The sequence below is a fragment of the Pseudophryne corroboree genome, chromosome 10 (genome assembly GCF_028390025.1).
Source record: "Pseudophryne corroboree isolate aPseCor3 chromosome 10, aPseCor3.hap2, whole genome shotgun sequence".
Taxonomy (NCBI): Eukaryota; Metazoa; Chordata; class Amphibia; order Anura; family Myobatrachidae; genus Pseudophryne; species Pseudophryne corroboree.
In genome coordinates, this window is record NC_086453.1 from 42,815,787 (window position 1) to 42,833,521 (window position 17,735).

At 43.7% G+C, this 17,735-nt stretch overlaps 1 protein-coding gene across 1 annotated transcript in view; it reads right to left on the reverse strand.

Annotated features, from left to right (window-relative positions):
* LOC134965921 (B-cell receptor CD22-like) overlaps positions 1-17,735 on the reverse strand; it is a 389,508-nt gene that overhangs the window by 310,192 nt on the left and 61,581 nt on the right. The window contains exons 5-7 of the mRNA XM_063942320.1: positions 9,288-9,545; positions 3,953-4,210; positions 1,533-1,790 (exon numbers count right to left, since the gene is read on the reverse strand). Coding sequence (XP_063798390.1) covers positions 1,533-1,790; positions 3,953-4,210; positions 9,288-9,545 — 774 coding nt within the window. The remainder of the gene's footprint in view (positions 1-1,532; positions 1,791-3,952; positions 4,211-9,287; positions 9,546-17,735) is intronic.

The following is a 17,735-nucleotide window of genomic DNA, read 5'->3' on the forward strand; positions in this document are numbered from 1 at the left end:
TCTACTTTAACTTCCAGGAGACCACTTGTGTACTTTGACTGCAATAAAAAATTATACGTCGCACCATATTCACATAGCTGCCAGCTGCCACACCAACAGACTGCAAAGCAGGGAGAGTGCCTCTCTAGCACGGTTGTATAAGGGTTCTTTGGTGACACAGTTGCATGTGATGTGATTCTACCAATAGGAAAACAAAATGAAATGATACTCAAATGTAATCAGTTTTCATCGGTTTCATGTCAGTCATACTGACAGCGGCGTCTACAGGGCGCAATCTGGCAGGGTTTTACACAGAGAAAAACATTGGGTATCGCCATCTGAAGACAACACTTAAAAATTATGCTTAGCAAATCTGGGTTTTTGACCTTCTAAACTGCTGGTGAAGTCCAGCGATTCAGTTTAGAAGTCAAACACGATTCTTTTGTAAATTTACCCCCAGCTATGAGCGTTATGTGATTTACCCCCAGCTGTGAGCGTTATGTGATTTACCCCCAGCTGTGAGCGTTATGTGATTTACCCCCAGCTGTGAGCGTTGTGTGATTTACCCCCAGCTGTGAGCGTTATGTGATTTACCCCCAGCTGTGAGCGTTGTGTGATTTACCCCCAGCTGTGAGCGTTGTGTGATTTACCCCCAGCTGTGAGCTGAATGTGATTTATCCCAGACTGTAGCCACTAATAGGGGAAATAAACCTTGAATCAGCGTCATCAACATTTGCATCCTAGACAAATGGCTTCACCCTGCTAATCAGTAAGAACGAAGAGCTGCTAAGAGTTGATGGTGGGAATGTACCAGTGGGGCGAGCAGGTTGGGGTTTTCAAATAAGGCAATTTGTACATTAAGGACCCGATTCAGAGTTGTACACAAGCCCACATTGTAGGGGGTTGTTGTATTGTATATTTCATATGCTTCCTTTTGTAGTTCCCCTTTATGGAATACATGTTTGGCTTATCCCAAACATTGTAGTCAATGCACTATGCCTAAAAAGGCTGCTTTGCTTTGTTAACTTGTGGTACATTCCATAGAACAAATTATTATTTGTGTATATTGTTGTATATTATACTGTGTCATTTATTTCTCCTCAAAGTCTAATCATATCACCACATATTGCTATCCCACACATTGTATCCTATTGTATGTTGTGCACCCAAGATGGCTTCCTCATCTGGTACTTTCACTGGTGGAATGCAAAAATCTGCTCATTATTCTGTTTCTGTATTTTACCTTTATATTCCATATGTGGTATACAGCCACTGTAAACTACAGTATGTAGTGTGCTCAAGATGGCTGCCTCCTTTGAAAGATGGCTTCCCTGCTAGTGTAAAGTGCATTGAATCCATATTCTGAGTGCCAGCTAACAATATGGGTTTGCATGGGTGCAAGAAATAAATATAGCTCAAAGTGGAGTAACACTGTATACAATACAGAAAACCTAACTCAATAACAAAGAAAATTATTTCCATTCTTCCTGTCATCACCCAATGCTAAATAGTTGCAACAATAAATAATAGAAAATAGATAATTCTGCACTCACAATGGACTTCCACGGAAATGGGTTGGGATAACGAACGACCTATATTATTTCCAGCTTGACAAGTGTACATCCCAGAGTCCTCTGCTCTAATAGATCTTTCTGTCCTGAATGTTTGTAACCTTTTCTTATCTTTGAACCATACAATGCTTGTTACACTTGGGTTGCTGCTTCCAACAACACAAGCAAATTTAACCTTGGTTCCTTCACGGAAAGTTTGTGAAGCTGGTTCTAGGACAATCTTCACATCCTTGGGACGATCTAGAAGAAAGTACACAGTTTTTTTTATCATTCAGAAATAATCAGTGTTCGTATTTAATGAACTTAAGTACAGTAAAATGAAAAAAAAAATAATAATAATAATAATAATTTTACATTTTGCACAGTCATCCCTCAAGTCTAGGTCAGCTCTTGGCCACTACCAAAAAGTTTAGGGCTAGCCACCAAACAGCTAATCTTACTTTGCTAAGGTGAAATTAAATATAATGGATACACTTTGCCAGAACAGTGCCCCACAGTGGTAGAAAGCAATTCATCTATACTGTATATACTGACAATATTCTTAAAAACATTTTTAAAAAATGTGATGTTCCCTACAGGAATGCTTGAATTTTATTCAGATGTACAATTTTGAAAAATCATAGTAAAGACTATATATATATATATATATATATATATATATATATACACACACACACACACACACACACACATATATATATTTATAATTTATAATGCCAAGTTTTGTACATAATAGAGAAATTATACGGTATACTGACAAAATAAACTTTGTCAGTAATGGAAGTATACAGACATTTTTACTATCAAGGTACTGTACATAATACACTGAATAGAAGTATTTCTCATGCTAGGAAACTAATAATGAATAACTCATATCACACATAACTGCTGTGTAGGATATGTATATTTATTTTATTATATTCTTTTTATTATAAATAACTCATTTTTAGTTTGTTTTTACTCATTCCATGTATGGTAAAACTACATATCCCTGCATATTTATATGTATTGGTATAAGTGAGAATAGCTGTATCAATCATGTGGTCACAGATAATATAAATATGATAGCCACAAACAGGGACGGACTATGGCAAGAATTCGGCCTTGGCATCCTCATGCATGCACTCGGCATGTGGGCTCGCGCACTCAATGGGGGGGGGGCGCACATGCTCGGCGCACGAGGGCATGCCGCAAGTCATGGGGGCCTGGACTCGCGCTACACCCCCATTTTTACTGATCTGTACAGTACAAGCAGGGGGCGGTGGGTGTACGGGCACGGCGCATGGGGTGTGCCATGAGTCAGGAGGGCATGGACTTGCTGCCCCCCCCCACATAGCGTTGCATGGGATCATCAGCCGCATAGCCTGATCTTTTGAACATGCAGAAAGACCCGGTGAAGCGACTGATGACCCCACAGAAGAGCGCAATGAACGATGTCATGCATACACACGGAACGATATAGCTGTTTTATCATTCCAATGCGTCAGATCGTCAGCTATATCGTTCAGTGTGTGGGGGTCTTTAGTCATAGAATACACTTAAATCATTCAAAGGCATTAGATTCTCTAAAAAGAGCAACCCATGTCCAGGAAAAACCAAGGAATGTCTTCTATGTCTGAGGGGCCAACCTCATACATACAGTAATGTGATGTCTAATGCCAAGAAATAAAGAGGAATAAACAACAAAACCAGATTACGGCTCTGGAGGTTCCACTATGGACTAAACACAAAAAGAGGATAGCAGATGTAATTCATCCTTCTTTGCAACCTCTATATATTAACCTATGATATCAGTCCTCTGTAGTCATAGAAACCAACAATATTGTTTACCACTACCAAATGACACATATGTTCATTCATTTTCCTCAAAATATTCATCTCATGGCACATTTGGTTGTGGAATTACTCCACTGGAATTTGTCCTCAAGCGTTTCACATGAAATCCCCCTATCCATCCAAACGTCTCCTTTATAATACCTCAGCCGCTGTGCGCTATGACTTGACACCATAACCATCATCCCAGCTCCATTTATTAACTATAAATACAGTAAAATGCAGAATGTGGCCTCTACAATTACAGTCTGGAGCGTCGTTCAGTGGAAGATTATATCAATGAAATTTCACTCCCCCATAAGCCGCCTGTTCTACCACTAACACATACACCATAGGAGCGTGCAGGGAATTTTGCGCACACGTGGTAGCAGGAGGCCACTCACGTCTGTGAACATCGGCCCTGCGTGTGAGTAAGACTCAGTTCCTAAACGTGATAGAAGGTTGGATTTGAATCACATCAACAAAATCCTTTCTATCGTGCAAGATACAACTGATACAACAATACAACAATATTAACATAACGTTATACTGTACATCACCTTACATAACTTAAAGAAAGAAATACTTACACTTTACGTCCACTTTTAGAGGGGCTGATGAGTCTGATCCCAGATTATTGTGAGCAGCACACGTATAAGATCCACTATCATATGTTGTTATTGCATTAATCTTATATATACTGTTGGTGCTATTGAAACACTGCATTCCATTCTTGTACCATATGTAAAGAGAGACCGGTGGGTTTGCAGAAGTGGAACAAGTCAGGGTAACAGTCTTTCCTTCTACTACGGACCCCTCTGTGTTGATAATTGGCTTTTTGGGAGCATCTGAAAATGTTTGTAAAGTACAATATGAATAGCTACAGTATATGGAAAGCAGCAAACATGAATACTAGAATGCTAGAAAAACAACAGTGATAGCAGCCACGTTATGTGATAGTGCTGTGTAGGCGTAATGCTATTGGATTATCCATAACTTGTATTGTCAGACCAAATCTTGACTTTTTTTTGGAGCATTTACAAAAATAAATGTAAAATGATATATATCGGTTTTGTTATTTTGTAAATATGGGAAATACATAAAAAAACAAGGCATACAGAAGCTATATTTATCCCAGGGAGTAAATTTACTAAAGGTCAGTTGTGGTTTATTTGGTGTTTTTCTGCTTTATGGCGTCAATTGTGTGAATCAGAGATTTACTAATGGCAAAACCGATGGGAATTCACAGAGGAAACACAACTTTAGATGGTAATAGACTGCATTAGACAATATGGCCAAACATCGTATCCTTTACATAGGGCTTGATTCACGTTTGTATGGAATTGTACAGCCACAAGAAAATGGCTGTGCAATTCCATCCAATTAAAACTCTAATGCAGCAGGAATCATCTGTAGGAGATAGCCGCCTCCTGTTAGCATCGGCGAGGTTTCGAGTGCTGTGTCTGAGGATGCAGCCACGGATCACCACCGTGACCATTGTGTAGAGCCGAAACTAGGATTTTTGTCACCCGGTGCAAGGTAGCATTTTGCGCCCCCCACACACACTTCTTTTGTGCAAAATAAATTCTGCAGCTGTTTAAAAGAATAAAGACATACTGTAAAAGAAACAGCGTAGATGCACACAGGTGGGAGGTTGTGTATATTAAATACTTGTAAGTGAACTGTGTGAGATTATGTTCAGTTATTATGATATTAGGATAAACCAAAGGGTTTATCACCAATGATACATAACCACACAGTATGTAGAAGAGTACATGTAAATTATCAAACAAAATATGTGTATGTATATATATATATATATATATATATACCAGCATATAGACAACCACAGCACTCGCCACCCCAGAAGTGGGGTGCAGTATCCACACTCGCCACTAATAGGGTGGGGTGCATGTAGCCCATGGCCACCTACTCAAAAATATAGAAACAAAAAGTTCAGCACTCACCAAAATAAGCTCACTTATCCTCACAACATCAATGGATAAATGAATAAACGATGGGGGTTTAGTTAGTGAATTGGCCAATGCACGGAAGCCTGCATACCGCTCCACGGTACCCCACCTTCATGCAGGTCCTACACTATCACAAAATCATCTAAATTAAAACCTGGCAACTGTATCTCATAATATAACTGCAAAAATGCCCACTTGGTGTAAGGTATACCTGCCATGAACTGCATGGCTTTTAAAGGTACACTAGTCACCTGACACTGGCTGATAAATTACTGAAGGGCAGCTGACACAGGTTTAAGATAATTGGGGTGCATGAACAGAGTTTGTGGCCACCGTTAATGAGTTAACCAGGGGTTAACCCTAAAATATACCAGCATATAGAAAACCACAGCACTCGCCACCCCAGAAGTGGGGTGCTGTATCCGCACTCGCCACTAATAGGGTGGGGTGCATGTAGCCCATGGCCATACATACACACACACATACACACACACACACACACACACACACACACACACACACACACACACGGGGATCCTGAGTTGTATTTACAATGAAATAGAAATAATTCCCCTGTGGCTGTGTATAGTGTTATATTGCTGATGGCTCTTAATGGTGGATGGAATAAATTACTGTTATGCTGACAGTTTCTGACGTGAAAGTGCAACAAATGAAGGGAGTGGAAAAGTTATCTTCCAACTGTGAGTGTACAATGTGATGTGAGGAAATAGTTAGAGCTCACTGCAAAGGAAAGTCCACGCTGCTGAGATCCTGGTGATGAAGAATCTGGAGCGACATGCCCCGTTTTGTAGAACGTAGGCTGGTGCTGCCCCCGCTCCTCCACCCCATATACTCCAACATGTCAATCATGCTGCAGCTGACAAGTGGCAGTGAGCAGAGCTGGTGCTAGGGTGTTCGGCGCCCCCCTGCAATCTATAAATTTGTGCCCTGCCTCCCATAATTCACAAAGGGACAGTGCGTGTCGAAGAGAGCGTGTGCCAGGCATTGCTTCTGCATGGTTCCTGTGAGGCAGGTTAACCCACGCGGCTTGGAGGGGGAGGGTTGAGGCACCTATACAGACACAGAACACATATGGGGGGGGGGGGGGAAAGGTGACTCAGTGACTGGGACAGAACAAACAGAGATTGGTGTGACACAATGACAGAACACGGAGAGGGGGGGTGTCACAGTGACAGAACACTTTGGGGGTGGCACAGTACAGTGACAGAACACTTGGGGGTGGCACAGTGACAGAACACTGAGGGGTGGCACAATGACAGAACACTTTGGGGGTGGCACAGTGACAGAACACTTGGGGGTGGCACAGTGACAGAACACTGAGGGGTGGCACAATGACAGAACACTTTGGGGGTGGCACAATGACAGAACACTTTGGGGGTGGCACAGTGACAGAACACTTTGGGGCTGGCACAGTGACAGAACACTGTGGGGCTGGCACAATGACAGAACACTTTGGGGGTGGCACAGTGACAGAACACTTTGGTGTGACACACTTGACAGAACACTGGGGGGGTGACACCCTTGACAGAACATGGGGGGTGACACACTTGACAGAACACTGGGGGGGTGACACACTTGACAGAACACTGGGGTGTAACACTAACATAACACTGAGGGGGTAACACAATGACAGAACACTGGGGGGTGACAAAATTACAAGAACACTGAGGGGGTGGCACAATGACAGAACAATGGGGGGTGGCACAATAACAGAACACTTTTGGGGTGGCACAGTGACAGAACACTTTAGGGGTGACACAGTGACAGAACACTTTGACGATGGCACAATGACAGAACACTTTGGGGTTGCACAATGACAACACTTTGGGGGTGGTACAGTGACAGAATACTTTGGGTAACACACTTGACAGAATACTGGGGGGGTGACACACTTGATAGAACAATGGGGGGGGTGACACACTTTACAGAACACAGGGGGGGTGACACACTTTACAGAACACTGGGGGATGACACACTTGACAGAACACTTGGGGGGGTGATACACTTGCCAGAACACTGGGGGGATGATGACAGTGACAGAACAGGTGGGAGCGTGGATGGGGACACATTGAGACTTCCGGGTGTCTGACTCTGCAACATCACGGGATTCTGAAGTCTCAGCGCCGTTGGCAGTCCCATGCCTTCCCCATGCTCTGTGACCTGAACTGCTGAGCAACAGCCGGCTAGGGATGCCAGATTTCTGTCTCAGCTCTGCCTGTCTCTGCTTATGGTGGCCACAATGATGGTTTACTCACTGGGGGCTAGGAGCGCTGATGACTGCAGCTGTAAGGTCTTCGGCGGCTTCGTGGTGGCCGCAGAGGGGCATGGCGTGGCTGGCCGCAGCAGCAACAATATTATGAGGCGCTGCTGGGGGTAAAGGTGTGGAGCTTGCTGCAATCACACTGGTGGGGTTGTTCACTCTACTTTAACTTCCGGGAGAACACTTGTGTACTTTGACTGCAATAAAAAATGATACGCTGCACCATATTCACATAGCTGCCAGCTGCCGCACCGACAGACTGCAAAGCAGGGAGAGCGCCTCTCTAGCACGGTTGTATAAGGGTTCTTTGGTAACATAGTTGCATGTGATGCCTTCTACCAATAGGAAAACAATAGGAAATAATACTCAAATTTAATCAGTTTTCAGCGGTTTCATGTCAGTCATACTGGCAGCGGCGTCTACAGGGCGCAATCTGGCAGGGTTTTACACAGAGAAAAACATTGGGTATCGCCATCTGAAGACAACACTTAAAAATTATGCTTAGCAAATCTGGGTTTTTGACCTTCTAAACTGCTGGTGAAGTCCAGCGATTCAGTTTAGAAGTCAAACACGATTCTTTTGTAAATTTACCCCCAGCTATGAGCGTTATGTGATTTACCCCCAGCTGTGAGCGTTATGTGATTTACCCCCAGCTGTGAGCGTTATGTGATTTACCCCCAGCTGTGAGCGTTGTGTGATTTACCCCCAGCTGTGAGCGTTATGTGATTTACCCCCAGCTGTGAGCGTTGTGTGATTTACCCCCAGCTGTGAGCGTTGTGTGATTTACCCCCAGCTGTGAGCTGAATGTGATTTATCCCAGACTGTAGCCACTAATAGGGGAAATAAACCTTGAATCAGCGTCATCAACATTTGCATCCTAGACAAATGGCTTCACCCTGCTAATCAGTAAGAACGAAGAGCTGCTAAGAATTGATGGTGGGAATGGACCAGTGGGGCGAGCAGGTTGGGGTTTTCAAATAAGGCAATTTGTACATTAAGGACCCTATTCAGAGTTGTACACAAGCCCACATTGTAGGGGGTTGTTGTATTGTATATTTCATATGCTGCCTTTTGTAGTTCCCCTTTATGGAATACATGTTTGGCTTATCCCAAACATTGTAGTCAATGCACTATACCTAAAAACCTGTGGTACATTCCATAGAACAAATGATTATTTGTGTATATTGTTGTATATTATACAGTGTACTTTATTTCTCCACAAAGTCTAATCATATCACCACATATTGCTATCCCACCCATTGTATCCTATTGTATGTTGTGCACCCAAGATGGCTTCCTCATCTGGTACTTTCACTGATGGAATGCAAAAATCTGCTCATTATTCTGTTTCTGTATTTTACCTTTATATTCCATATGTGGTATACTGCCACTGTAAACTACAGAATGTAGTGTGCTCAAGATGGCTGCCTCCTTTGAAAGATGGCTTCCCTGCTAGTGTAAAGTGCATTGAATCCATATTCTGAGTGCCAGCTAACAATATGGGTTTGCATGGGTGCAAGAAATAAATATAGCTCAAAGTGGAGTAACACTGTATACAATACAGAAAACCTAACTCAATAATAAAGAAAATTATTTCCATTCTCCCTGCCATCACCCAATGCTAAATAGTTGCAACAATAAATAATAGAAAATAGATAATTCTGCACTCACAATGGACTTCCACGGAAATGGGTTGGGATAACGAACGACCTATATTATTTCCAGCTTGACAAGTGTACATCCCAGAGTCCTCTGCTCTAATAGATATTTCTCCCCTGATTGTATAAATTTGTTTATCATTTTTGAACCATACAATGCTTGTTACACTTGGGTTGCTGCTTCCGACAACACAAGCAAATTTAACCTTGGTTCCTTCACGGAAAGTTTGTGAACCTGGTTCTAGGACAATCTTCACATCCTTGGGAGGATCTAGAAGAAAGTAGACAGTTTTTTTTATCATTCAGAAATAATCAGTGTTCGTATTTAATGAACTTAAGTACAGTAAAATGAAAAAAAAATAATAATAATAATTTTACATTTTGCACAGTCATCCCTCAAGTCTAGGTCAGCTCTTTGCCACTACCAAAAAGTTTAGGGCCAGCCACCAAACAGCTAATCTTACTCTGCTAAGGTGAAATGAAATATAATGCATTGCAAAACAGTGCCCCACAGTGGTAGAAAGCATTTATATCTATATGTACTGTACTAAAAACATTTTTATAGATATTTTAAAAAACGTGTTATACCCTACTCGAATGCTTGATTTTAATTTTTTAAGTATACAATTTTGAAAAATCATAGTGAAGAGAGGAGGGTCTATCATGAAATATATTCTAATTATTCTCAATGAAAGGAGTGCCTCAATGAGTATATACGGTATGTACTGTCAGGGTCGTAACTAAAACTTTGAGGGCCCCATAGCAAAATCTTGAAAGGTGCTCCCCTCCCCCACACCATTGTCACTACAATGCCCCTTAGGGGAGCAGGAGATAGAGAGGGAGGGGAGTGAGAGAGATTTAATATGGGTGTCAGGGGGAGAGAGAGAAAGAGAGAGAGGAGCAAGAAAGAGGGTGAGAGAGGGGTCAGAGAGAGAGAGAGAGAGAAAAAAGAGGTGAGAGGAGAAGAGAGAGAGGGCATCAGGGAGAGAGTGTTAGACAGAGAGAGAGAGAGAGAGAGAGAGGGGAACAATAAAGAGAGGGAGGAAAAGGACTGGAAAAGAGCAAATGTAGTTCCACTGTACAAAAGTGGAAGCAAGGAAGAAGCAAGTAACTACAGACCAGTAAGCCTTACATCAGTAGTAGGGAAAGTAATGGAAAAACTACTAAAAGAAAGAGTTGTGGAATATCTTAAATCAAACAACTTACAGTATTCAAAACAGCATGGATTTACTGGTGGGAGATCATGCCAAACAAATCTTATTGACTTTTTTGACTCTGTGATGAAAATAATAGATCAAGGGGGAGCTGTAGATGTAGCATATCTAGACTTTAGTAAGGCATTTGACACTGTCCCACATCGCAGACTGTTAAATAAACTTGAAAGTGTGGGGGTGGATTATAAAATAGTTAAATGGATAAGAACCTGGTTGCAGGATAGGAAACAGACAGTTGTAGTAAATGAAGTGCAATCTATGGAGGGAAATGTTACCAGTGGAGTACCCCAGGGATCTGTACTCGGACCAGTTCTCTTTAATATCTTTGTTGGTGACATTGCAAATGGTATTGAAGGGAAAGTATGCCTTTTTGCAGATGATACAAAGATATGCAACAGGGTATACACACCAGGAGGGGTAAAACAAATGATTGATGACCTAGCTAGGCTTGAAAAATGGTCAAGAACATGGCAACTACAGTTTAATGCTAAAAAATGCAAAATCATGCACTTGGGTCTCAAAAACCCAAAGGCTAAATATAGTATCAAGGGTACTATAATGGAAACTACTGAGGAAGAAAGGGATTTAGGAGTCACTATTTCAAGTGACTTAAAGGCAGGAAAGCAATGCAACAAAGCAATGAGAAAGGCAAGTCAGGTGCTTGGTTGCATAGGAAGAGGAATCAGTAGCAGGAAAAGAGAAGTAATAATGCCACTGTATAGGTCATTGGTGCGGCCTCATCTGGAATACTGTGTCCAGTTCTGGAGACCATATCTCCAGAAGGATATAAATACATTAGAGAGTGTACAAAGAAGGGCAACTAAAATGGTGCATGGCCTACATCACAAAACTTACCCGGAAAGGCTAAAAGATCTTAACATGTATAGTATGGAGGAGAGAAGGGAAAGGGGAGACATGATAGAAACTTTCAAATATACCAAAGGTTTTAACAAAGTTCAGGAGGGAAACATTCTTCAAAGGAAGAGAAATATTAGAACTCGAGGGCATACATTGAGACTGGAGGGGGAGAGGTTCAGGGGAAATTTAAGGAAAAATTATTTCACAGAAAGGGTAATGGATAAGTGGAATAGCCTCCCATCAGAGGTGGTAGAGGCTAAGACTTTAGAGCAATTTAAACATGCTTGGGATAGGCATATGAATATCCTTACAAAGAATTAAGGTTCAAAAAGGGTTGCGATTACCTAAAGGATAAAAAAAAATGGGCAGACTAGTTGGGGTTCACTACGATATGCCGGCGGTCGGGCTCCCGGCGACCAGCATACCGGGGCCAGGAGTCCGACCGCCGGCTTACCGACAGTGTGGCGAGCGCAAATGAGCCCCTTGCGGGCTCGCTGCGCTCGCCACGCTACGGGCGCGGTGGCACACTATCTTATTCTCCCTCCAGGGGGGTCGTGGACCCCCACGAGGGAGAATAAGTGTCGGTATGCCGGCTGTCGGGCTCCCGGCGCCGGTATGCTGGTCGCCGGGAGCCCGACCGCCGGCATACTGAAGACCACCCGACTAGATGGGCCAAGTGGTTCTTATCTGCCGTCAAATTCTATGTTTCTATGAGAGAGAGGTCAGGGAGAGAGAGAGAAAAATGGGTGAGGGGAAGAGTGAGAGGGAGGGCATTAGGGAAAGAGAGAGGGTGTCAGAGGAAGACAGAGTGCCAAGGAGTGAGTGAGAGTGAAAGAGTAGGGCAGCAAGAGAGAGTGAGAGTGTCAGGAAGAGACAATTGCTGCACTGCTGATATACGGCTGGTGCTCGAAGCCTGCCATGTAGGGCACCCCACCCCCCTGCCACATCCTTTGCGGCTGCAGGGGCTGCTATCGGCAGCTGATGTTCACCCGTGGTCGGGGTTGAAGGGGGAGCGGCAGGCCTCAAAGGCATCCTGTGACTGGATGCAGGGGAGCAGCAGGTCCTGGAAGCAGCCGGGGCCCCATATCAGCTGCACCCCCTGCACCCTCAGTAGTTACACCACTGTATACTGTAATTGTGCAATGTAATTTGCATTCAGCAGACGTCTAGTCAATCAGGGAACAATGATATTCTGATACCAGGCAATTATAATTTATAATGCAGAGTTTTGTACAACTACATGTAAATCTACATATCCCTGCATATTTATAGCTATTGGTATAAGTGGGAATAGCTTTATTAATAATGTGGTCACGCTAAATATAAATATGATAATGACTGACAGTCTGATTCTGTTTGGGGGTGGGGAGGGGGAGATGATTGCTTCCCTTTGTGAAAATGGAGGCATGTCACCACCATTTAGATGGAGAGAAGAGGCCAGGATCTATGTTGTTGGATGGGGATTTCCTGGCATCTTACAAAGATCTACAACAGGCAGCTTCCATGACTCCAAGAGTGCTGCAAGCCGCCCAATGGTGTTGCCGTGATCCGATGCTGTATCCTAGGACGCAACTCGGATAACTGCTGCAGCAGGAAGCATCTGTACTTGTAATAGACGCCTCCTGCTGCATTTACATCCAGAGCTATACAGTTGCTATAGCAATTCCGTTCACAACTGAATTAGACCCAATATCAGTATAAAAAAGTTGTTATGCTGAGAGTATAAAGTTACCACTTGGTAATGCCAAGAACAGTACAAGTCTGTGGACATTAGATGGCACTGGCCGACAGGCAAACACATGAGATCTTAGTCATAGTAATTGACTTACATTTTTCAAAGGCGTAACATTCTTTAAAATTCTCCCAAATTCAAGAATGACCAAGGAGTGTGTTCTATTTCTGGGCAAGTTACAAACATACAGTAATGTGATTGGTAATGCAAAGAATAAAGAGGGGTAGACAATATATCCAGATTAAGGCTCTGAAGGCACCACTATGGGGGTGATTTAGATCTGATCGCTGGGCTGCTAATTTTGCTGTACTGCCTTCAGATAGTCGCCGCCTCCAGGGGGAGTGTATATTCGCCGTGCAAGTGTACGATCCTATGTGCATGCCGAGCTGCTAAAATCCAGTGTGTGCGATCTCTGCGCAGCCCAGGACTTACTCCTCCAGTGCAATCACATCAGCCTGATCGGGGCCAGAGCTGACGTCAGACCCCCTCCCTGAAAACACTTGGGCACGCCTGCGTTTTTCCGGAGACTCCCAGTAAATGGTCAGTTACCACCCACAAACGGCCTCTGCCTGTCAATCACCTTGCGAACGCCCGTGCGATCAAATGTTTCGCACTATCCCGTCGCTGGCCAGCGATGCCCTTTGTTGTTGTCCGAAGCGTGTGCGCATTGGGGTGCATACGCATGCGCAGTTAGTACCTGATCGTCCGCTTGGCGAAAACGCACAGCAGTGATTAAATCTGAATGACCCCCTATGAACTAAACACACACACACACACACACACACACACACACACATATGCAAATGTCCTCACTCACTGACTGACTGACTCATCACTAATTCTCTTACTTCCTGATATGTTAGGAAGATGAAATTTGCCATAGGTATTCTTCAGGTGGGAAGTAGGAAAACTATGTAATTACAATTTTAATAAACCTCCCCTAAGGGGATGAAAAGGGGGTCAAAATAATGATGTCATTACCGATGTGTGGCTTGCATTGCGTGAACGATAACGCCCAAACGGACAATCGAATCAAAGTTGGATTGCACCTCCACCGTGTAGAATTTAGTAAACTACAAAAATGGTCCCGTCACTTTTTACCATATCTGCTACGGGTGCTCCTCAGACAACGCTAAGAACCATGGATTAATATTTACTTATATTAAGATGTCTCAAATATACATCTCTATAGATTTACCAAATTATTAACACTCATTTATATGTACAACAGTGAATATCAGAAACTCCCGTGCGAAGAACGGGTAGAACAGCTAGTGGTGAATAAAAGTATAGCAGATGTAATTCATCCTTCTTTGCAAATATCTATATATTAACCTATGCTATCAGTCCTCTGTAGTCATAGAAACCAACAATACTGTTTACAGTGTAAAGTTCCACTTTCAAATAACACAAATGTTCAGTTCTTTCCCTCCTCAAAATATTCATCTCATACTGTAGCACTGTTATGATTCCAGCACTCTGGTCTGAGGTGGTCCTATTGCAAGGACCGGAGCACTGGAACGGAATGCTGGGGAAGGGAGCGGGAATAGAAAGTAGCCCCTGGCGCCCTAACTCCGTTGTCTCGCCCGTGTTGTCAGAAATCCCCTGCGAGACTATGGTTGCTTGAGCCCATGGCAGCCGCGTTTGAAGGGCGGATTATGTCTGCCCAACTCCGATGCCCCCTCAGGTCTTAATGGGAGACAAAGGGAAATCCGAGACAGGGTGATAACAAGGGGCCCTCTGACTAAACAACCAGGCCAGGGGCTACAAGCTAACTGACTAAACCTGAGGTATGTGCGGTAACCCGCCAGGGAAAAGGACAACCAAAATCCACTAGTCCGTACTCCTACCCAGCACCGCTGGATACCAGAGTGGATCTGTGGGAGCGGAATCCTCCGCAAAAGCTCCGAAACACAAATAATAAATGACAAATAATAAAGCGGCTCAAGCCGCAACACACGGCTACGCCGTGACTCACGAACACCACTGGATGTTCAAAAGGTGCTCAGTCAGGACTCCAGGAACAGATGACGACTTCCGAGTACAGGACAACTGAGAACAGGAACGACCGGATACAGCAGGACTGGAAACACTCACAGCAAACAGATTCAGCATGCAGGAAGCTATTACCGGCGTCTGTGAGAAGCCCAGGAAGTGTATTTAACAGGGAGTCCTCCAATCAGCTGTTTGGAGGCTGATTGGATTAGATGCCATACAGCTGCCAAGCTGCATGGCCAGGAAAACAGATATCTATTAATTAAATTGAACCCAGCAATGGGGAAACGCAGTCCGTAAGTGGCGTCCCCGTTGCTAGGGTCCGTGCGGCTCCGTGCGCCCGGCGTCTAGCGTTGCCAGGGAGCCGGCGGCTGTACGCGCACGGCGTCCCTGGTTGCTAGGCGCCGGGCCGCACCGACGAGCGGACCCCGGCGCCTAACAAGCACATTTGGGGGTAAATTTACTAAGATGGGAGTTCTATTTAAGATGGGATGTTGCCCATAGCAACCAATCAGATTCCAGGTATTATCTTCTAGAAGGTGCTAGATAAATGAGAAGTAGAAGCTGATTGTTTGTTATGGGCAACATCCCATCTTAAATAGAACTCCCATCTTAGTAAATTTACCCCCTGGTTGTGGAATTTCTCCACTGGAATTTGTCATCAAGCGTTCCACATGAAATCCATCTATCCATTCAAACATCTCCTTTATAATAGCTCAGCCGTTGGGCGCTATGGCTTGATAGTAGAGATGAGTGGGTTCGGTTCTCAAAGAACTGAAATCCCCGAACTTCATGTTCCGAGCTGGGAACCGAGTCCAGCTTGGGACTTCCCGCCAGACTTGGAAACCAGAACGAGGCAAAATGTCATCATCCTGCTGTCGGATTCTCGCAGGTTTTGGATTCCATATAAACAGCCCTGCATCACCGCCATATTCACTTCGGACTTGGAGAGTGAGGGAGACAGACCTCTGTCTCTGTGAGTGGTGGCGTCGGGTGGGGTCAGTGTGTGCTCTCTAGGGGTGCTGTTCCTGTCACTGTGGTGTCCCTGTGCTGTTAAGGGTGCTGTCCTGGCTGTCACTGGTGTTTCATGTGCTGTTAAGGGTGCTGCAGCTGTACATGGGTGTTGCTGTCCTGGCTGTCACTGTGTTGTACAGGGCAGGGGCACTGTCCTCCTATATGCAGTGAAAATATAGGGGTGCTGGCCCTGTCTTGAATGCTGTAAAAATTCAGGGGTGCAGTGAAAATAAATGTATACTGGTCCTGTCTTGTATGCTGTAAAAATTCAGGGGTGCAGTGAAAATAAATGTTAAAATAAAAGTACAGTAGTCGTGTATGCTGTAAAAATACAGGGGTGCTGTTGTTAAAATAAAAGTACACTGGTCCTGTATGCTGTAAAAATTCAGGGGTGCTGTTGTTAAAATAAAAGTACACTGGTACTGTATGCTGTAAAATACAGGGGTGCTGTTTTTAAAATAATAGTACACTGGTCCTGCATGCTGTAAAAATACAGGGGTGCTGCTATTAAAATAAAGGTACACTGGTCCTGTATGCTGTCAAAATACAGGGGTGCTATTGTTAAAAGAAAATTACACTAGCCCAAATACAGGGGTGCTGTTGTTAAAATAAAATTACACTGGCCCTGTCTTGTATACTGTAAAATTACAGGAGTGTTGTTCAAATACAGAGGTGCTGGCCCTGTCCTGTATGCCATACAAATACAGGGGTGCTGTTGTTAAAATAAAAGGACACTGGTCCTGTATGCTGTAAAAATGCAGAGGTGCTGTGAAAATAAAGGGGCACTGTTCTGTGTGCTGTAATAATAAAGGGGTGCTGTCCTGTGAAATAGAGAACAAAAATATGGAGGAAAAAATAGTAGAAGTTCAGGAACCACTTCCAGATCCTAGTACTAGTGCTGAAGCTGCTGCTGCCACCAGTCATGACATTGACGATGCAATTCCATCAATGTCGTCTGTTAAGGCCAATGTCCAATGTCATAGAGGGCATGTAAAATCCAAGAATCAAAAATTCATAATAAAAAAAAATATATATATCTGATGAGAAATGTAAAATTGGCAATATGCCATTTACGACATGAAGTGGCAAGGAAAAGCTAAGGCCTTGGCCTATGTTCATGACTGGTGGCTCAGCTTCTCATGAAGATGGAAGCCCTCCTCCCTCTCAAAAATTTAAAAAAATTAAGCTTTTTAAAGCACAGGAAAAAACAACTGTTCGTTCAGAGATATCACAAATCCCCAAGGAGAGTCCAAGTGTGTCCGCGGTTGCGATGTCTAGGCCTGACCTTCCCAAGACTGTATGCAAAGAGGAGGCTCCTACCACCATTTGCATGCCCCTTGCAAGTGCTGGGAGGAGCACCGCCAGTTCAGTTGCTGATATTGAGATTTAGGATGTCACTGTAGAAGTACACCAGGATGAGGAGGATATTGGTGTAGCTTTTGCTGAGGAGGAAGTTGACGATGAGGATTCTGATAGTCATGTGGTTTGTTTGAATAAGGCACCAGTGGAAACAGTTGTTGTCCATGGGATGAAAAAGCCCATTGTCATGCCTGGGCAAAATACCAAAAAAGCCACCTCTTCAGTGTGGAATTATTTCTCCACAAATCCGGACAACAGGTGTCAAGCCGTGTGTTGCCTTTGTCAATCC